This window comes from Podarcis pityusensis, assembly GCF_964106645.2.
Source record: "Podarcis pityusensis genome assembly, chromosome: 10".
In the NCBI taxonomy this organism is placed as follows: Eukaryota; Metazoa; Chordata; class Lepidosauria; order Squamata; family Lacertidae; genus Podarcis; species Podarcis pityusensis.
This window is the reverse complement of record NC_138035.1, coordinates 6,165,589-6,187,586: the sequence shown is the minus strand read 5'-3', so window position 1 is coordinate 6,187,586 and position 21,998 is coordinate 6,165,589. Positions and strand designations below refer to the sequence as shown.

General features: G+C 46.4%; 1 protein-coding gene and 1 long non-coding RNA gene across 2 annotated transcripts in view; one reads left to right on the top strand and one right to left on the bottom strand.

Moving 5' to 3' along the window:
- STRIP2 (striatin interacting protein 2) overlaps window positions 1-21,998 on the bottom strand; it is an 80,428-nt gene that overhangs the window by 50,294 nt on the left and 8,136 nt on the right. Inside the window, exon 2 of the mRNA XM_081022772.1 lies at window positions 7,203-7,272. Coding sequence (XP_080878898.1) covers window positions 7,203-7,272 — 70 coding nt within the window. The remainder of the gene's footprint in view (window positions 1-7,202; window positions 7,273-21,998) is intronic.
- On the top strand, window positions 12,303-16,902 carry LOC308486500. Its single transcript, XR_013991100.1, has 2 exons — window positions 12,303-15,141; window positions 15,651-16,902. It is a non-coding gene; the product is annotated as an uncharacterized lncRNA (long non-coding RNA).

Here is a 21,998-nt window from a genome sequence, read left to right as displayed (position 1 = left end):
CTGCCCTGTGGAACGCCCTCCCACTAGATGTCAGAGATAAACAACTACCTGAGTTTGGATTTTGGGGGGGCCACTAGGGGGCGTATTGGAAGATGGCTGACAATAACATCTCTCCGACCCACACGAGGTAATTTGGAGGCTATGATGGGGGTAATTAGCCTCCTTAACCCCCCCAGGATTGTGGGGGGGACGGCCCTTGCCTGCTGTGCCCTATACCACCCCCGAATTTGTGGGGGTGGGGGCACTAGGCACAAAGCCCTCCTGTGGGATTTCGGCACTTCTGGACGCCGTCCCTGATTCACGCCACTAGATGCAGAACTTCAAAGGAAACAATTTGGATGAAAGGAATGCACATATTTCAAGAAAGAAGGGGGAGTAAAGACTGCTAACAGAAGAGATCTCTGACAAAACAAGAGAAGAATAAAACATGAGAAGATACGCCAAGACAAGGTACGGCAAATGACTGATGGGGGAGAGGGGAAAAACTCTCCCTTCTTTCCCTATGTGATTAAACAAGAATCCCCTCCCCTCACGAGTCAGAAATGTCGTTTTAAGGACTTAAAGCTGTGGATTTAAGGCTGTGTGAAGATAAACTTTCGAACCAAAGCACGTTTTAAGAAGAGCGTGGAATGTGTAAGAGCTCTGGAATGACGCAGTTAAAAATGCCGTTGCCATATTGGGAAGCTCTGTCGGAGGTCTTTAGTCTGGGAGGAGAAAGAGAGAAATAGAGCTGTTTATATATTGTGGGTGAAACTCCTCAGAGGGACTCAAGAGCAACAGTTTTATGAGACTATGATGGAAAGAGTGATGTTATCTATGAAGGAGATGATATATGGAAACCATCTCGATTTGAGGATTGGAAGAACGGAAAATTCACACAGGACTATTATTACTATTGGTGTTTATCGGCTTAAGGAGACTATCAGAAGTGATCATAAAGAAAAAAGAGAAAATATATGAACAAGATGTGATGTGGAAACAGCAAGATAAGATGGGATAGAATTATGAACTCTGTTTGGACTGATTGGGACTGATTGGGACATTAACGCAGCAGCAAGAAGATGATCAGAATGCCCCTTCGGATCTTGAAATATGGGTCCCCCCAACAAAATTTAAAATTCGGCTTTGTAATTCGGAATTTATGTGATATGATTTAATTTGATGTGATTGGCCAGTTAATAAAAATTATTAAAAAAAAAAAAAAGAGTTTGGATTTGGATTTGATATCCCGCTTTATCACTACCCAAAGGAGTACCTGACATTTAGAAGACATCTGAAGGCAGCCCTGTTCAGGGAAGTTTTTTTTTTTTAAAAAAATAATATTTATTAATAGTTTCAGAATAATAGAAAAAAGAGAAAAATAAAAAACAACACTACAATACATAAAGAAGAAGAAAAAAACACAAAACATAAAAACCAATACAGCAATGCAACAAAAAAAAAGAAAAAGAAAAAAAAACACAAATCCCAAATTACATATCTTTAACTTCCATTTGCTTGTTTCATTGACCTGCTCACACCTCCCTTTTTGTATTCTAGTTTAATTAGTTATTTCAGCAAATTCTTTCCATCTTTCTCAATTTTTGTTAAATAATTTATCTTAACATTTTAACCTAATAGTTAACTCAACAAATCCTTCCCATCTTTCCCCATATTCTGTTATTTAAATTACCTTGATTTATTTAACCTTATCTTACCCTAAAATACCTTAAAGCTTGAATCTTAATGCTCAAATATACATAGCTCCTGATATCATTTCTGCTAGAGTCATATAGTTTTATTCCAACATTTTCCCTAATATTCATTTATTTTAGGCTAATTCCCCAAATAAAAATTTTCTTTATAGATTTTCTTCCAGTCTTCATCCAACGTCTCTTCTTCCTGGTCTCGGGTCATGTCAGTCCTTACTGTCCATTCCATCTAGTCCATCAACCTGGAAGTCTTATGTCCGAGGCCCTTAAGTCTCTTCCATGTCCCTTCTGCAGATCTTCTTCTTCTTGTTTATACTTGCCCTTTTCCTTGTCATTTGTTGGTCTCTTTCTTAATTTCTTTCCTTTCTCATTGAGGAGTAGGTCTCTGGGGGGTTCCAACCCAAAATTGTCTCCATCTCCCTTCATCAAACCCACCCATTCCCCACAGTCCCACTCCCCACAGTCATCAGTGTAATCCAAAAAGTATTTAAAAACATATTTCAAAGTGTCTCCAAAATTAGGAACCTCCTCAGCTCCAGACTCCCCCTGGCCCACTCCAACTTCCATCTTCAATGGCAACGGCTTATGCTCCTGTAGGGCCTCGGGTTTCTCCATTTATATTATTTGAGGTGCAACCGCATCCTCCTCCATTATTTTCTGCACTTGCCCAGTCAGTACAGGTTCATGAGTTGGTCCCTGAATGATTTCTGTATCAGTGTTCCCTGTTTGTCCAGAGTTGTTAACCACAACAGTCATCAAGTCCATTTTCTCATTCATCAAATCCATCTTCTCATGCATCTGTTCCAGCAAGGCACTTGTCTTGCATAAAGCAAGCACCCAGTCTTCCTCCCAGCTCATCTTTAGTCAAGGTCAGAAAAGACTAGTCCCACGATCTTAATCTCACAGCTGTTGAGTCCTCCCGTAGACTGCAGCAACAATTTAACAAGCTCCCTCTAGGGGAGACAATTTCTATTTGTATCCATTTTTTTAAAGGCAAGTCCAACAAAGGAAAATTACTTTCATTTTTCAGATATTTTTCAGATATTTTGTTTCTTTAGAATGCAAAAGGCAACATTGGAATCAGTTTATTTCTCTTCTTTAGCTATCTGTCAAAGTATTCCATTCACAGTCAACGAACCTCTCCAACTATTTCTGTCTCTGACACCCCGTTTCCAGGTTAGAGATGGTGGAAACTTATCCTTCTTCACTCCCTCTCCTGCAGGGGTTAAACAAAGTTCTCCCCCCTTTTCTCCTACTTCCAAGGGGGTTTCAGTAATTATAGATGAAGGAAATTTAGACTTTTTTAACGGCTTTCCAGGCTTTAGCTTACAAAGTTTTTGCTTTAGTCTATATACAGAAAGCGGAAGGCGGACTTCCTGTTTTGAACCTTCCCGCTTCGGTGCCAAATTAAGATATTTCTTGATCCAATTTTCCATTTCTACTCACGGGTACTTGTTTTAAATCCAATTGTCCACAGGAAAAAGTCAGCGCTCTCCGGCAATGGCTGTGCGGCTTCACTCCGTAAAAATAGCAATCAGTTCGCAGCACCGCGCCGCTCACCCCACTTCACTCCGGAGCCCCAAAATGGGGTTCCCGGTGCGTAGGGGGGGTGCTCCTGGTGCCCTGCCGAACCCCACATTCCCAGGCTTCCTCCGCCTGGGATTTCTAGCGGGTCCCCACCTTCGCCGCGGCGGGAAGACCCAATTTCCACGTAGCCCGTTCCTCCAATCGGAGGAACTCCGCCATTCACCGATGGCGCTGACCCGGAAGTCCAGGGAAGTTTTTAATGTCTGACATTTTAATGTATTTTTAATCTTTGTTGGAAACTGCCCAGAGTTGCCGGCGAGACCCAGCCGGATGGGCAGGGCACAAATAATAAATTATTATTATTGTTGTTGTTGTTGTTGTTGTTGTTTCCAAGGGGTTTGCCCAGCATCAAAGATGCCGCAACTTCCTGCACTAAAGGGGGTTGGACTAGATGATCCTCAGCGTTCCCTCTACAATTCTGTGATTCTATGAAAATGGCGTCTGGCCAGCCTTGGAGGGGAGATTCCCACAGAATCTCCACCACATCCCAAATCTCCCTTCTCCCAGGCATCACTCCCCTAAATTCAAACATGGGACCAGGGCCGGATTTAGGGTTGATGAGGCCCTAAGCCAGGCATAGGGAACCTCGGCCCTCCAGATGTTTTGGGACTACAACTCCCATCATCCCTGACCACTGGTCCTGCTAGCTAGGGATGATGGGACTTGTAGTCCCAAAACATCTGGAGGGCCGAGGTTGCCTATGTCTGCCCTAAGCTCCTGAAGGTAATGGGGCCCTTTATATGTCAAGTTGTCCTTTGTCAACAACAAACTGTCACTGTTTTTTGTGTGATATGCTATATGGTAATTTATGGACCTAATAGGTATCTAAAGCCATTTGCACATGTGGCCACGCAACCAGTCCATGCAGAATGTAAAGGTAAAGGTAAAGGGACCCCTGACCATTAGGTCCAGTCGTAGCCGATTCTGGGGTTGCGGCGCTCATCTCACTTTACTGGCCGAGGGAGCTGGTGTACAGCTACCGGGTCTTGTGGCCAGCATGACTGAGCCGCTTCTGGCAAAACAGAGCAGCGCACGGAAACGCCGTTTCCCTTCCCGCCGGAGCGGTACCTATTTATCTACTTGCACTTTGATGTGCTTTCGAACTGCTAGGTTGGCAGGAGCAGGGACCGAGCAACGGGAGCTCACCCCGTCACGGGGATTCGAACCGCCAACCTTCTGATCGGCAAGTCCTAGGCTCTATGGTTTAACCCACAGCGCCACTTGCGTCGCTTCTACCCTATATATAGAAATGAGCAAACCAGTGATATTTTAGGGAGCAGACAGGACCCATGACTTACATCATAGGAGCCTACACAACACAAAACACTGTTGCTGTATGTAGGTTTTATTTTATTTGTCTTTTATCTTATATTTTGGAAATGTACATCCAGGTTTTTTTCCCTTTAAATTTTTTGGGGGCCCCCAAGAGAGTGGGGCCCTAAGCTATAGCTTGTCTAGCTTATACGTAAACCTGGCACTGCGTGGGACTCAGGCTACGCCTGGTGCTTTTATAAGGCCCAGTGGGAAAGCTCTCTGCCCCAAGGAGCTTACAGCCTAGAAATCTATGTGAGGGGAGAAAGCAGAGGAAAGGAGGCAGCTGTTTGTGTGCAGGGGGGAATTTCTGCATTTACTCAGCTGCTGCAGAACTTTAGCTTAATTACTTCTTGGGCAGCTCTGATGCAGTGGGGTCTCTCTCCTCGCTGCAAATCCTAACATGCACACAGTTTAAGAGAGATAAGAAGTGATGGGTTTGTTTTTTCTGCTAGCAGCCGACACAGCGGGGTGGGCAGTGAGCTGACGGAAGACATCCAAATCCCAAATCGCGAGCTTTCGATATCCTGGAAAACGACCTCGTCAAATAAACTAATACAGTGTGTTACAACGAAGGGCGTTCATTTTTCGGAAGCAAATTCCGCCCCTACAGAAGAGAACAGCTGACCTACATAGGCAGAGAGAAGCAGGGCAGTTTGTGCGAATACATAGGGAGGTTTTCTGTTTTACAGCATGAAGCTTTTCCCCATCTGCATTTTCATCAACAGTTTGGAACGCCAAATGCAACGTCATCATTTTTTTTGCAGAATATTCCCCTGGGCTGCTGAAAAACATTTCTGTTTGGACAAGCCGACCCAGATGCTTAGAAAGTTGATCTGATTTTAACCGGCTTCCGTATTTTAACCTTTGCATGTTTTAAAGCAGGCCTGAGGATTGTTCTTACATTTACCGTATTTTTCACTCTATAAGACGCACCAGACCACAAGACGCACCTAGTTTTTGGAGGAGGAAAACAAGAAAAAAAATATTCTGAATCTCAGAAGCCAGAACAGCAAGAGGGATCGCTGCGCAGTGAAAGCAGAAATCCCTCTCGCTATTCTGGCTTCTGGGATAGCTGCGCAGCCTGCATTCGCTCCATAAGACGCACACACATTTCACCTTACTTTTTAGGAGGGAAAAAGTGAGTATTGTAGAGCAAAAAATATGGTAATTGTTTTATCTTTTTGGAGACGGCTTTGAAGTTTTCGGGTTTTTGTTTTTTAAAAAAGAGTCAAGTGCATATAAATATTATGAAATAAATAACTAGATAAATGTGGGTGGAGCGACGAATGTGAATTTTACTTCTGTTCAGAAGGCCAGTTTCTGCACAGGGATGGGCGGACAGACAGACAGACAGACGGACAGACTATTGTTCCTGTTGCTGAGGGTTTGTCACGGCCTCTGGCTAGAACAACAAAACTGATATTGACTGATTGTAAGCTCCATCGACACGGGTGGCCCTGTGGGTTAAACCACAGAGGCTAGGACTTGCTGATCAGAAGGTCGGCGGTTCGAATCCCTGCGACGGGGTGAGCTCCCGTTGCTCGGTCCCTGCTCCTGCCAACCTAGCAGCTCAAAAGCACGTCAAAGTGCAAGTAGATAAATAGGTACCGCTCTGGTGGGAAGGTAAACGGCGTTTCTGTTCGCTGCTCTGGTTCGCCAGAAGCGGCTTAGTCATGCTGGCCACATGACCCGGAAGCTGTACACCGGCTCCCTCAGCCAATAAAGCTAGATGAGCGCCGCAACCCCAGAGTCGGCCACGACTGGACCTAATGGTCAGGGGTCCCTTTACCTTTACCTTTTTAAGCTCCATCGACACAAACAAGAGGCATCAAACGGTTAAGGATCAAGGAAACATCCCAGTCCGGCAAAAGTGCTCAAGGAAGGTGCGAAGCAGGGCAGGGGAAGGGGTGTGGCCTGGGAGAAAGGGGTGGGGTCCAGGGGAAGGGTTGTGGTCCAGAGGGGTGTGGCCTAAGAGAAGGGGTGTGGCCAGGGGAAGGTGTGCTTCAGAGAGGGCGTGGCCTGAGATGATGTGGTCCAGAGGGGAGTGGCCTAGGGGGATATGTGTTGTCCAGGGGTGTGGTAGAGGGGTGTGGCCTAGGGGAAAGGGTGTGGCCAGGGAAAGGTGTGCTTCAGAGAGGGCGCGGCCTGAGATGATGTGGTCCAGAGGGGAGTGGCCTAGGGGGACATGTGTTGTCCAGGGGTGTGGTAGAGGGGTGTGGCCTAGGGGAAAGGGTGTGGCCAGGGAAAGGTGTGCTTCAGAGAGGGCGCGGCCTGAGGAGGGGATGTGGTCCAGAGGTTTTGTGACTTAAGGGGAAGGGGTGTGGCCCCAGGAAAAGGGTGAGGATGAGGCAGACTCATGGAGGTGGAGAAGGCTCTTGGCGACCAGCCACAATGGCTATCCAGGGCAGAAGGGAGTGTTGCCCTGGTGCTCGAATCCTGCCTGCAGGTTTCCCATTGACGCATCTGGTTGGCCACTGAGAGAAGAGGATGCTGGACTAGACAGGCCATGGGCCTGATCCAGCTGGTGGCTCTCCTTATGCTCTTCTGAGCTCCCCTTCCTTGCAGCAAAGGGAGCTCAGCGCGCCACCATCCCCGCATGTACTATTTTACCTGACAGTTCGGCAGCATAGATTTCGGAGTCCCCGTACTCAAACTCCAGGTTGGGGCAGTCCACCGAGCCCTGAAACAGAAGACCCAAGTTAGCCGAGGCTGGCATAGCAGACGGCAGGACACACATACGCTGAGGTGACCCAGTGATACATAACGGGAACCAGAAAAATGGGTTCCGATCCAACAGCTGTGGAATAGCTCTCCCTGTGACTCGGCTTCCCCGCTCTGTGAAATGGGCACTGCGGAAAAGTCCAGCGATCAGAATCGAGCAATCAATAGATGAGTCAACTTTCTAGTACTGGGATAGTGACCCAAACACCACAAAGACTCTGTTGCTCATTGCTAGGTCCTTTGTGGGACCCTGCCTCAAACCCCTCAGCCCCCCCATCTCCTTTTCCGCCCCCTTGCAACACACGGCCACCCCCGTTACAAAACAAATATTGTCCCCTAGCAAAAACCAGGCACCCATTTCCCCCTCATTGCAACAGCATGGTTCAATTTGAAGCCTTCTATGACATCAGAGCAACTCAGCCAATGGCTGGCGGAGGCTGAGAATCGCCCACCATCCTCAAAAAAGCAGTTTTCAACCACAAGATTCAGTCCCTACAGAACAGTGGCCTTGGGTACAATAGTCCTAACACCACGGGGGAGGGGGGGAGACACTTTTTCACCCCAAAGTCCGCATTCATTTATGGAGAATCTTCTGAGGGGTCTTGTTCCGGGGTGGGTGGGGCCAGAGGCAAAAACAGGCAGAGCAACGGAGGCAATTTTGATCTTTGTGCAGTAGGCTAGTTTCTGCACAACCTCTCTATTCTCCATCTGGATGACCAAGGGAGTTCAGAGACCTCGGTCCTGTCGGACTTGCATTCGACCGAGCGACTCTTCCGGTTGAGTCCTCTGACGTGATTAACGACCTGAGCCTTTGATGAGGCTCCAACCACGTTCCCCCATTACGCAGAGTATCCAGCATGCAAGGAAGGAGCCGAGATAGTATGAGCTACATTCCAAAGAGCGTTTTATTTCTAACTACGCAGACAGAAAAGAAATATACATGCTTTCTCTGTGAGAGCAGAGAGCAACTGATAAACAAAGGAACAGGAAACCAGTAACGTCACATCCGTCTCCTGTCTTCCGTGAGACTTCCCACAGCCTGGAATCTCTGGAATGCAAAACAGAGTCTTGTGACTCCAAGAGCACGGCACAGTGGCAACACACAGAAACCAACAGGAGCGTCTCCACCCCCATCCTTCAGCCCAGACACTGAGGTCCAGCTCTGAGGGCCTTCTGGCGGTTCCCTCATTGCGAGAAGTGAGGTTACAGGGAACCAGGCAGAGGGCCTTCTCGGTGGTGGCGCCCGCCCTGTGGAACGCCCTCCCATCAGGTGTCAAGGAAATAAGCAGCTATCCTATTTTTAAAAGACATCTGAAGGCAGCCCTGTTTGGGGAAGTTTTTAATATTTAGTGCTTTATTGTTTTTAACACTCGATTGGGAGCCGCCCAGAGTGGCTGGGGAAACTCAGCCAGATGGGCGGGGTATAAATAATAAATTATTATTATATATTATTATTATTTCAGCAAAGTCGAGCCAGTGAAGATCGTGGCTTGGGAGAGCAAGATAGGAGGGATGTCCATCTTTCTTTCTTTTCTTTTCTTTTTGCATATGATTTTCATTAGTTTTTCATTTCACATAAACCAACAAAATACAATAACATTTCATGACCATCTGTTATTATCTTTCTCACCCCTCTAACAAGCACTGACTTCCCTCCCTCCCTTCAGCAGGTTTTCTTACTTCAATTCCCTTTCCACAGTTCCTTAATAATATCCAGTCCATGTCATAAGATCAGACCTGCTAACGTCTTCAAATTTCTACAGTTTTTACTTATATAGTCCATAAATTTACTCCAATCTCTTTGAAACTTTGTTTCCTCTTGATTACAGATCTTCTAGGTCAGTTTTGCTAATTCTGCATAATCTACCATCTTCGTCTGAACTCCTCCACCGTTGGTAATTCCTGTACTTTCCATTTTTGGGCTAACAAAGTTCTGGCAGCAGTCATAGCGTACATAAATAGTCTCTGATCTACTTTTTCAATTTCCTCTCCCATCAAGCCCAGCAAAAAAGGCTTCCATTTTTTGGGGGAAAGTATATTTAAACATCCTTTTCAGTACATTATAAATCAGTTCCCAAAATTGTTTCATTTTCTCACATGTCCACCACATGTGGAAAAAATCTCCATCCTTCTCTTTACATTTCCAACAGATTTTACTACTCGTCCTATACATTTTTGCTAGTTTGACAGGTGTTAGGTACCGGGACGTTGATCTTTCCTGACTTCTGTTAGACATGTCCCAAAGGGATCGTGATGCCAGGATCTTTGTGGGATGCAATTGAGCCTTTTCTTGTTGTTGTTTAGTCGTGTCTGCCTCTTCGTCACCCCCTGGACCAGAGCACACCAGGCACTCCTGTCTTCCACTGCCTCCCGCAGTTTGGTGAAACTCATGCTGGTGGCTTCGAGACCACTGTCCCACCATCTCGTCCTCTGTCGTCCCCTTCTCCTTGTGCCCTCCATCTTTCCCAGCATCAGGGTCTTTTCCAGGGAGTCTTCTCTTCTCATGAGGTGGCCAAAGTCTTGGAGCCTCAGCTTCAGGATCTGTCCCTCCAGTGAGCACTCAGGGCTGATTTCCTTAAGAATGGAGAGGTTTGTTCTTCTTGCAGTCCATGGGACTCTCAAGAGTCTCCTCCAGCACCAGAATTCAAAAGCATCCATTCTTCAGCGATCAGCCTTCTTTATGGTCCAGCTCTCACTTCCATCCATCACTACTGGGAAAACCATAGCTTGAACTATACGGACCTTTGTTGGCAAGGTGATGTCTCTGCCTAGGCTGGAGCAAGTTTCTAACCCCATTCATAGCACCCATTAGCCTTTTAATGATGACCGCTGGCTAAGCTATGACCTACAAGGGACAGAGTCCCCTTAGGCTACTATCAGGGCTCTTTTCCCCTATAGAATATTACTGGGGCACAAACAATTCGTGGAATAGGGGAGAGGAGAAGGAGTGCCACTCACTGAAGGGCTTTCAACCATTAGCTATTGACTTCCATCCTTTAAAAAAAACCAACGGTTTATTTCTACTGCACCTCCAAGGTCCGCTCAAGCCTTGTCTGCATCCCCTCATCATTTGCAGGGAAGCTGCTACCCTCATTTTGGAAGCCAAACAGTAAAGAGAGCAATTGGCCCAAAGCCACTCAGGGTTGCAGAACTCGAACTCGCAACTCTGGAATAACAGTAACAGAAGGTGCCGGTTCAAAGGGTCAAATTGAGATTACTGACCGCCGGGTCTTTATTATCACATTCCTGAATTTTAGAAGCCGTTCGCTCATTCTGATCACAGGCAAGTACCAAATCTTTGGCTGCAGGTTTCTAGTCCTTAAGGAGTGATATAGGCATAGCTGTCAACTTACAGATTTGAAAATAAGGGACCAGCAGCCTCGAAAATAAGGGACCAGCAGCCAAAATAAGGGATTTTAGTCAACCAGCAGCCAAACGAAGCCTCAAGCGGTGTGTGATGGCCTGGGAATCCGATTCAGAGGCTGAACCGGAAGAATCCCAGCCTGCACAGGAGTCCCCGCCTCCAGGGCCGGCTGAGCTGGGGCAGGGCCTTGATTCTGAAGCGCCTGCACCTGTGCCGGATCCTCAGGAGCAGACACCAGATGAATCCACTCTGGCTCCAGAGGTGATTGAGGGCCCACTGCCTACAGGTGCGTCTCTCCCAGCTCTGTCAGGGGAAAATGAGTCTCCCCCTGGGTCCAGTAACCCTCCAGCCTCTCCTGAGCTGCAGAGGCTCAGGGCAGAGAGGCGGAGGGAACTGGTTTCTCCCAGGAGGAGCACTCGCCTTAAGGCCAGGAGAGGCGGGTCACCTGGGGGCCGGGACCGCCCCTGGCCTCAGAGAAGATAAAGGCCAGTCAGCCCGGTCCCAGGTTGCAGGAGCAACGTCGTTGAAGACCTGTTTCGGCCAGCATCCAGTCCTGTCCCCCCAGAGTTCCTGTCCTTGCCCGGGTCCTCGCTGTGGACCCCGCTTCGCCCGTGGAGGACTGTCTGCCGACCCTCGACTCAGGTCCTGGACCTCGCCCCACGGTAACCTCCCCCTGGACCAGCACACGGTGGTTCCCACAGCGCAGCAACCAGGCAAAGGGGATGCAGCAAGGAAAACCACCGTCACCTCTCCGCTGGGAAGCGCTGAGCAAAGGCGAGTCCCCAGGCAACGCGGCCGATTTGATTGGCACAAGGCATGCAAGCTCCACCCCCCAGTCGTTCTGCAACTCCTTATTGGGTGAGCAACGCAGCCAAGCAACACAGTTGGAGCCTCCCTTCTCCCTGGCCGGCAGGGAGGGAGGGAGAGGAGCTGCTTCCTTTGAAACCCGGGAAATTTAAGGGACATCATCAGTAAGGGACAGCAGCGGGACACAGCGCTGGGATAAGGGGCTTTCCCGCCAAATAAGGGACGGTTGACAGCTATGGATATAGGCTGCCTCGCTCTATTTATGGCCAGAGGCCGGATTCTGTATCCCCTCCTGGTTTTCTCTCAGACCCAGATTAATTGAAGGACATGCCTGGTGTCTATTCTCTCTTTCGGGGATACAACACACTGTTCAGTTTCTGTTAATTGATTCTCATGGGAAACTTGCAGATTCTGGCTTCACACAATTAACTCAAGGCAGTGTCAATTTACTCTTGGCAGAAAGCCCAGGTCTGCTTGACCTAGAAACTACTTACTCTGATTGGTTAACAACCAGCACTCAACTCTGTTATCTAGGATTGCTAGCACAGTTTGGTGTTAGGTGTGTTAGGAGAAGGAGTTAGAAGTGCTGTGTATGGTTATGAGAGAGAGAGAGAAAGAAAGGATTTATTTGCTTTGTTTTGTATGCAGAAACTCTGCTGGTTTTATTTTTCCTTTTAATAAATCCTGTAAATAGTTATTCTGAGTCTAGCTGACTAGTCATTACCGCCGCAACTAGCTTCCTCGCTGTGCAGGAAAACTCTGCTACGTTTGGGCTAAAGCCAATAGGGCTATGCCTGACACTTCAAAGTTCTATGAGGTTATGGGCATTGTGCTGCCAGCCTGAGTTGTGGTGGTGTCAGCATCAACGGTGTTGGTTCCAGTAGTTCCAGAAGTTGTTGTTCCTGTTGGTGCAGCAGATGGACACTGGCTGGTTCCTGACTGTGGTGAGCTGGTGACGCAGTGGACACAAGGACAACAGCTGCAGCGTGTGAGTGCTGGGTGCTGTGGTTCCTGTTTTCTCTCTCGGTGGTCGTGAGTAGCTGGTTCCGGGTTCCAGGGACATCGCTCTCAAGATGGCCTCACAACCAGTTCAGATGGCTTTTGAGCGTCTGAATGACTCCAATTACTTGCTGTGGTCGGAACGCATGCAGGCAGTGCTGCAGAGGGATCGTCTCTGGCAAGTGGTGAGTAAGTTTCCTACGAAGCCTGATGATGAAGACCTCGATAAAGACCAAAGAGCAAGGGCCACAATTGTCTTGGGGCTGGAAGATTCCCAGTTGCCGTATGTGAGGGGAATCAAGACAGCTAGAGGTGTGTGGCAAGCACTTAAAGAACTCCATGTGCGTGAGACAGCGGTTTCCAAGCTGTTCATTCGCAAGGCATTGTACAAGGCAATGTTACAGCCTGGGGTTACAATGCAGGAACACCTACACAGTCTACAGTTAAAGTTTGCTGCGCTACAGGAAAGAGACTGTGCGTTAGACCAGCAGGAGAAGGTGGCTATTATTTTGAGTTCTCTCCCGGAAAGCTGGGATAATTTAGTTTTGTCTCTAGAAGGCATACAGGAGCGTGATTTATTAGTCAGTTACGTTACTGGGCGTTTGATTGAAGAATGGCAGAAGCGGCAAGAAAGGTCGTTGGCTGCAGAGACTTCTACTGGCGGGCGGTTTGGAAGGAGTTCTCATGCCGTGCCAGAGGTGAAGCAAAAGCAGCGTACTGGTGAGGAGTCAGCGTTTGCTGTTAGGCGTTGTTTCCGATGTGGGTCTTCAGCGCATCTAAAACGACAATGTCCGGAGTTGGTCAAGTCTCAGTTGCCGGTGCAGGAGCAGAGACGAGATCAGCAGCAGCAGCGTAAAAAGAAATTCTTCAAACAAAAACAGTCGGCTCAGCTGGTGACCGCCGAGGTCAAGATTGCTGATGAGAAACAAGCTGTCTGGGTGGTCGATTCTGGAGCATCTCGGCACATCGTAAATTCAGATGAATTGTTTGTTTCCAAGAACTCAGCACAGCGCAGCCAGGTGGCTCTAGCAGACGGAAGTACTTCCGAAGTGATTTCGGGGGGTGCAGTTTTTGTTCCTTGTCTTCGTGAATGCCTGCAAAATGTACTTTGTGTGCCGTCATTAAGGAGCAATCTGATGTCTGTAGATTGTTTGCTAAAAGCTGGGTTTAAAGTGTATTTTGAAGGAGACAGTTGCATTATTAAGAAGGCTGGTGAGATTTTAGGCACTGCTAAGTCAGAGGGAGGCTTGTTTTGGCTTAAAGCAAGATCTCAAGTTGCAGCAGTAGTCAGTAAATCTCAGCCTGCAGTGAATAACAAAGCTATACATGACAACTGTGTGCACTTATTGCATAGGAAAATGGGGCATGCTTGCTGGAAAAGTGTACTAAAAATGTCTGAATTGGCTGATGGGGGTAATTTAAAGAGTTGTAACAAGTACCTTGATTGTAATGTCTGTAAAAAGGTTAAAACCCACAGAGTCTCTTACCCCAGAAGTGACAGAGTTAGTGAATCACCGCTACAGCTGGTTCACATGGACGTAATTGGTCCATTTGCTGTAAGCAGGGGTGGAGCGCGCTTTTCACTAACAATTGTGGATGACGCCACGCGTTACTCTTGGGTTTTTCCCATGAAAAATAAGGGTGACGTATTCACTAAGTTTAAAGGCTGGGTGGCATCTGTGGAAAGATTTCTGTCCATTAAACTCAGAAGGGTTCAGACGGACAGAGGTGGCGAATTTATGTCAAATGCCTTTAGAGATTGGTTACAAAAGCGTGGCATTGGGCATAGAAAAACAAACGTTTTTTCCCCAGAGGAGAATGGCGTTGCAGAGCGAAAAAACAGATCTTTACAAGATATGATGTTTGCCATGCTTGATGATGCTGATTTGCCCATGTCTTATTGGGGGGAGAGTATGCTCACCGCGTGTTATCTCCAAAATAGGCTCTTTCATCAAACAATAGGTACAACCCCGTACTTTAAATTGTTTCAGAAAAAACCTAAAATTGACCATTTGCATGTGTTTGGATCAAAAGCCTGGGTATTAATTCCGAAACAAATGAGAAAGAAGGGAGATCCTAAGACCAAACAGTTAGTGTTTGTGGGTTACCAGGAGCTGGGAAAAGGTTTCCGCTTTGCTGAAGGGACAAATGGCATTGTGATCTCCAGGAATGCCAGTTTTTGTGAACATAGTGGCTGGGAGAGACTACATGCCAATACTGAGGTTTGGTTTGAACCTTCCCAGGAGCTTCATGACTCTGAAGGTAGACACAGAGAATCAGAGTCTGAGGGGGAGGAAAGTTCAGATAAGAGCTCTCAAGAAAGTGGAGTTAGCCAGAGACCAGTTGCTAAGCAGCAAAAGAGAGGTCGTAGTTCTGAGGAGGAAAGTGGGTCAGAAGAAAAATTTTCTCCCAGAAGATCTAAAAGACAAAACAAAGGAGTGCCTCCGGTGCGTTTTTCTCCAGATACTGCAAATGTGTTTAGTGTAATTGCAGAACCCAAGAGTTTTCAGGAGGTGTTAAAGTTACCAAAAGAGGAGGCAGAGCTCTGGAAACAGGCAATGGAGGAAGAGATGTCCTCTCTGAATGAGCACAAGGTTTTTACACCAGTAGCAGCGCCTGAGGGGGCAAAGATTGTAGGCTGCAGGTGGGTGTACAAACGTAAACCTCTGGTGACAGGAAAGTACAAATACAAAGCTCGTTTAGTGGCTCAAGGATATTCTCAGAGGCCTGGAAAAGATTATGATGAAACTTTTTCCCCTACTGCTAAGGGGGACAGTGTAAGGCTGATTCTAACGCTTGGAGCAAAGAGAAAACTCCTGTTAAACCATTTTGATATCCAGACTGCATATTTACATGCATCAATATCAGAAGACCTGTATCTAGCCGAACCGCCTGGTTATGAGACAGGTTCCAATAGAGTGTTAAAATTAAACAAAGCTCTATATGGTCTCAAACAGGCTGCAAGATCTTGGAACAAGTGTTTCCATGAGGCCTTAGTGTCATTTGGTTTCAAGCAGAGTACAGCTGACAATTGTGTTTATGTACGTGGTACAGGCAGTGATCAAGAGTTTTGTCTGATTTATGTAGATGATGTATTGTATGCCTGTAAAACACATAAACAAACTAAAAGGTTTGCCAAGCAATTGTCCAGTAAGTTCAAAGTGAAGGACTTAGGCCCGGTTAGGACATATCTAGGGTTGGAAGTGTGCTGGGCCCAAGATGGCAGCTGCCTAATTAGTCAGCAGAACAAAGTTAAACAACTACTGACTACATACAGGATGCAGGATTGCAAAGGGGCAGCGGTGCCTATGGATCCAGGTTTCATAAAAACACTTCATATAGATGAGAGTCCTGAATTTGAACATCCTGATGTATATCACTCTGTAATTGGAAGTTTATTGTATCTAGCACAGTGGTCCAGACCTGATATTAGCTACGCAGTAGGCATATTAAGTAGATTAGTCTCAAAACCCACACTAAATGCCTGGAAAGGGGTAAAACAAGTTCTGAGATACCTCAAACAGACAATTGGCTATATGTTACAATTAAATTCTTCCGAGGACGAAATGTTGAGTTGCTACTGTGATAGTGACTGGGGAAATTTGCCAGATAGAAAATCTGTCACAGGACTAGTCATAATGGTCGGTGGAGCTTTAATCAGCTGGCGGTCACGCAAGCAAGACATTGTAAGTGTGTCATCAACGGAATCAGAGTACGCCGCATTGAGTGAATTGTGCAACGAGGTGATTTATTTCAAGCATTTGTTAACAGATTTAAATGTAAATTGTGGAGAACCAGTACAAGTTTACATTGATAATCAAGCTTGTATAACCTTAAGTAAAACAGAGGGTTTCAAATCACGTTCCAAACATATCTCTGTAAAATACCAAAATGTACGTTGCTGTGTACAAGACAATATAATCACATGTACTTATGTATCAAGTGAAGAAAATGTAGCAGATGTATTAACTAAACCATTGGCAAAGATAAAGAACAAGCAAATGTGCAAGGGTTTAGGTTTGCTGGAAAAATAATCTCCTACATAGGTGGTTTTTGATGTTAATTGTCCAGCAGAATCTGTGAGGGGGTGTTCAGTTTCTGTTAATTGATTCTCATGGGAAACTTGCAGATTCTGGCTTCACACAATTAACTCAAGGCAGTGTCAATTTACTCTTGGCAGAAAGCCCAGGTCTGCTTGACCTAGAAACTACTTACTCTGATTGGTTAACAACCAGCACTCAACTCTGTTATCTAGGATTGCTAGCACAGTTTGGTGTTAGGTGTGTTAGGAGAAGGAGTTAGAAGTGCTGTGTATGGTTATGAGAGAGAGAGAGAAAGAAAGGATTTATTTGCTTTGTTTTGTATGCAGAAACTCTGCTGGTTTTATTTTTTCCTTTTAATAAATCCTGTAAATAGTTATTCTGAGTCTAGCTGACTAGTCATTACCGCCGCAACTAGCTTCCTCGCTGTGCAGGAAAACTCTGCTACGTTTGGGCTAAAGCCAATAGGGCTATGCCTGACACTTCAAAGTTCCATGACACACAACCTGAAAATAATTGGAAAGGAGGAGAGACGCATTGTCTGAATTCTGCGAGATTACGCAGACGTCAAGGGATTCAAAGCTGGTTAATATAATCCTGGAGGTGTGGAGAGCAAGGAATCATCTTCGACAGGAAGACCATCAGAATAAATCACACGACGTAGCTCTTACTGGATTCTACTGAAGAAAGCCTCACTGCCTGGGTGCATAAAAATGCCTCAGATACCAAAGCGTTATAAAACTGCATTTCTTTCCTTCTTTTTAAAATTTTAACACTAGAGCACGGAAAGTCATCAAAGAGGAGCGGTGCCACAATTGAAGAAGGATACTGACAAGCTGAAGACGCGCAAGGGACAAAAAAGGAATTGTTATTTAGGGGAATTGAATTTAATTCTAAATTATATTCCGGGAAACGTGGGAGATTACAAGGGGTAAAAAAAAATGGATGTACCATGCTATATTAGAAGCAAAAAAACTTGTTTTGATGAATTGGAAGAGCCGTGAAAAGATTCCATTGAGCACATGGAATGATAATATGGACAGATTAGCTGCATACGAACGAATTGCATGTCGACGCAAATTAAGAATGAATAAACATGAAGAAATCTGGAAGGAATATTTAAGCGATAAGGCGGATTGTGGTGGGAAGTTGGGGAAGGAGAGAGAGAGGGGAAAATATTCTTAAAAAGGTGTAGTCGTAGGTATATCAGTGTATTCACATCTGAATTGTCAAATTATGTTGTTAGTGTTATTATGGTTTTTGTTGTATGTGTCTTTTGCAGTTGTTGTTTGTATTGAAAAATGATTAAATAAATTAAAAAAATAATAATCAGGGGTCTGGAAACCAAGCCTGATGAGGAACAGTTGAAGGAGCTGGGTATGTTTAGCCTGGGAAATAGGAGACTGAGAGGAGTTAGAATAAAGGTAAAGGTAAAGGGACCCCTGACCATTAGGTCCAGTTGTGGCCGACTCTGGGGTTGTGGCACTCATCTCGCTTTATTGGCCGAGGGAGCCGGCGTACAGCTTCCGGGTCATGTGGCCAGCATGACTAAGCCGCTTCTGGCGAACCAGAGCAGCGCACGGAAACGCCGTTTACCTTCCTGCCGGAGCGGTACCTATTTATGTACTTGCACTTTGACGTGCTTTTGAACTGCTAGGTTGGCAGGAGCAGGGACTGAGCGACGGGAGCTCACCCCGTCACGGGGATTCGAACCGCCAACCTTCTGATCGGCAAGTCCTAGGCTCTGTGGTTTAACCCACAGCGCCACCCGCGTCCCTTCAATAGGATAGCCACCTTCAAATATCTCTAGACCTGTCATATGAAAGATGGAGCAAGCTTTTTCTCCTGTTCCAGAGTGGAGGACCAGAACCAATGGATTCAAGTTGCAATGAAGGAGATTCCAGACTCAGCAGTAAGAGCTGTTTGACAATGGAACGGACCCCCTTGGAAAGTGGTTGAATCTCCTTCCTTGGAGGTTTTTAAGCAGAGGTCGGATAGCTGTCTGTCATGGATGCTTTAACTGAGATTCCTGCATCACGGCGGGTTGGACTAGATGACCACAGGGTCCCTTCCAACTCTACAATTCTATGATTCTACAAAGAGATGGGAAATACAATTCTACGTATGTATATTAAACTGGCACATAATTTAGGAGAGCCATATTTCTTTCTAGGGCGCAGATTTTATTTATTTATTTACTTATTTCCCCATTCTTTATGATCACACTTTCATCCAGGGATGTCGAATAACTTACAAAAATAAAAATAAAAGCATTCAGTCGAAAAATCTAACAATAACCTGCATCAAACTCATCCTCCTATTAGTTATACATAAAGGTATATACTTTTGTCCCTACTCATTTATCCTAATCTCCCCCCCTTCCTCCCTCCCCTTTAACTCCTCCCCAAAAAACTTGTTGTCTCTTCAGATCTTTAACCACGTGCACAGATTATTCATACTAATTTGGACGCTTGGGTTGGCTTTTCCTCTAGGGTGCAGATAAGGAGTTCTGCAGGTTCGGTGTTTGAAACGTAAGCTGTAAAGTCCCGCCAGGTTGCATCAAATTGCTTTGCTGGTTCTATGCCTTCCACCGCACAAATCTCAGCAGTTATCTTTTCAGTAACTGATAATAATAATTTTATTATTTATACCCCGCCCATCTGGCTGAGTTTCCCCAGCCACTCTGGGCGGCTTCCAACAAAACACTAAAATACAATAACCTATTAAACATTAAAAGCTTCCCTAAACAGGGCTGCCTTGGTAGTTCTTTTTCTCTTTGACATCTGCTGGGAGGGCGTTCCACAGGGCGGGCACCACCACCGAGAAGGCCCTCTGCCTGGTTCCCTGTAATTTGGCTTCTCGCAGGGAGGAACCGTCAGAAGACCCTCGGTGCTGGACCTCAGTGTCCGGGTAGAACTATGGGGGTGGAGACCCAACCATTAAGCAAGATGAGGCAAGTGCCTCAGGGGGCAGGATCCACAGGGGCAGCAGATCCCAATGCTGATCTTTATTCTGAGAGATCTGCATTGGCTCCCAGGACGTTTCTGACCACAATTCGAAGTGTTGGTGCTGACCTTTCAAGCCCTAAACGGCCTCGGTCCAGTATCCCTGAAGGAGCGTCTCCACCTCCGTTGTTCTGCCCGGACACTGAGGTCCAGCTCCGAAGACCTTCTGGCGGTTCCCTCCCTGCAAGAAGTAAGGCTACAGGGAACCAGGCAGAGGGCCTTCTTGGTGGTGGTGCCCTCCCAGCAGATGTCAAGGAAATAAGCAACTATCTTACTTTTAAAAGACATCTCAAGGTGGCCCCGTTTAGGGAAGTTTTAAAATGTTTGATGCTGTATTGTGTTTTTAATATTCTTTTGGGAGCTGCCCAGAGTGGCTGGGGAAACCCAGCCAGATGGGTGGGGTATAAATAATAAATTATTATTACAGTGGTACCTCAGGATGCGAACGGGATCCGTTCCGGAGCCCTGTTCGCATCTTGAATAGAACGTAAGACACGACGGCGCGTCTGCACGTGTGCGGGTCACGTTTTACCGCTTCCGCGCGTGCCCGTGACGTCATTTTGAACGTCTGCGCATGCGTGAGCGGCAAAACCCGGAAGTAATGCACTCTGTTACTTCCGGGTTGCCGTGGAGTGCAACCCAAAAGCTCTCAACCTGAAGCACATTCAACCCGATGTATGACTGTATTATTATTATTATTGCCTCCTTGTTCCTGATGTGGCTCTTCAGTCACCCCTTCTCCCCTGGCGGGAAGGAGATGTCGTTTTGTGGTTTGTCTTGGGCCGGCCCTGATAGGGCAGTTTCCTACGCGCCCCCTCCAGGTCCAAGGATTTTCACAAAGCCTGCGCACAAAGAACCGCCTTTGAGCGCAGGCTCCGGACGGACGTCCATCCACTGCGGGAAGTAAGGTGGCCAAGGAGTTCAGTTACTTATTCCACCGTGAAAAAGGGGAAAGGAGCTTTATCCAAAGGGCTGCAGTGCCATCATCTGCACTGGTCACCGGTTACTGCAGAAAGATCGTGGCCGCCACCATCTCCCTGAATTTCACACACACGGTTTCAGCTCAAGTCGAGCCCTTGATTTGCAGCCAAATATTTTGCGAGAAAGCTTTGGTTGCATAACATGCAGCAAAGAATCAACACTTAAGACATAGGCAGACGGCAGGGAGCACACAGATTTGCTGACAAAGTGAGTTTTCGGGGTATTAAAGACTACAGAGGGCTCAGTTAATTAACAAGCCGCATCATGTCAGCGTTTGCTCACCCCAACGAATGCAGGGCAGAGGCAATTTCGGGAAAGGTGGAAACTCTGTCTCCGTTTTGAATGGCAAGATGGATTTGTCGGCCGTGGCGCTTTTTTTTTTAGCAGCCCGATCCTGTCCGTTTGAACAGACAAAGGCCAATTATTGCGAGGGGAAAGGGAGAGTTAATTGACTGGAACCTCCATGACAGATTACAGTTGCATCAGGCTGCATTTGCAGTGTGCTGCAACAGGCGAGATAGATGCAACGCCAAATAAACACACACAAACTCTCTCACAATTAGGGAGAAACACACCAATTGAACAAGAAAGCCCCATTTTTTTTTTAAAGCTCAGCTTCTTTCCACTTGAGAACTAATCTCCTAAATCCAGTAAAATTCTTCCCACTTTGACCTTCACTGAAGTTTCCTAAACAACATCCTTGGCCGTTGCAGCCGCCCAGCAGCAGCAAACACTTTCCAAAGTACAGCAACGTGATTTACAAAGGGCTAAATTCACCAGCAACAGATCTGAGCTGTGTTGCAAAGTGTGCTGCTTTGTTTGTTCGCTTGCTTCAGACTTTGTAGAACTTTTTGGGTCGCGTCTTGCCAAATCCTAACAGAAGTCACAACGAGGCCTTGGGCTTCTTTGCAAATTGATTCAGCTGAGCTTCGCTGTGGTTGTTCCGGGAGAAAGCTCAGGCTGAAGGTCTTTCCGAAAAAGCCCAGCTCAGAATTCGCAGAGTAGAAAACTCAAATCTACTGCTTCACCACCTCAAAGCAGGGTCATCCGAAACATCTTCTTCTTTTGGGGAACAATCCTCTAGAAGTTTTCCTGCACCAGCAGCTCCAATTTATTTCAATGAGATTTCAGTGAGGAAGAAATTCCTGGAGGATTATGCCCTCTGCCTGAGCAAACACAAACAGGAATATTTAAAGGCCTTTCTCGGTTTTTGTTTCATCATGGCACCAGCTTAGGTGACTGTTATGTACTGAGGTTCTCACCCTGGGCCAGCAGGGGGATACTGTAGATAGTTTTCCCTCAGGTCCGCATATGCAAATAAGGGATTGAAAGTGACGTTCAGTGATTGGATAGTTAGAGAAAGTTGTTACTGTTGCTTTGTAGTTGAGCTCTATATAAGCAGGTTGGCTGAACCCTTCAGTTCAGTTCTGTTCTGGCCTGTGAATAAACAAGAGCTGCTTGAAGAATCGCTGTGTCGTCTGATATGTTC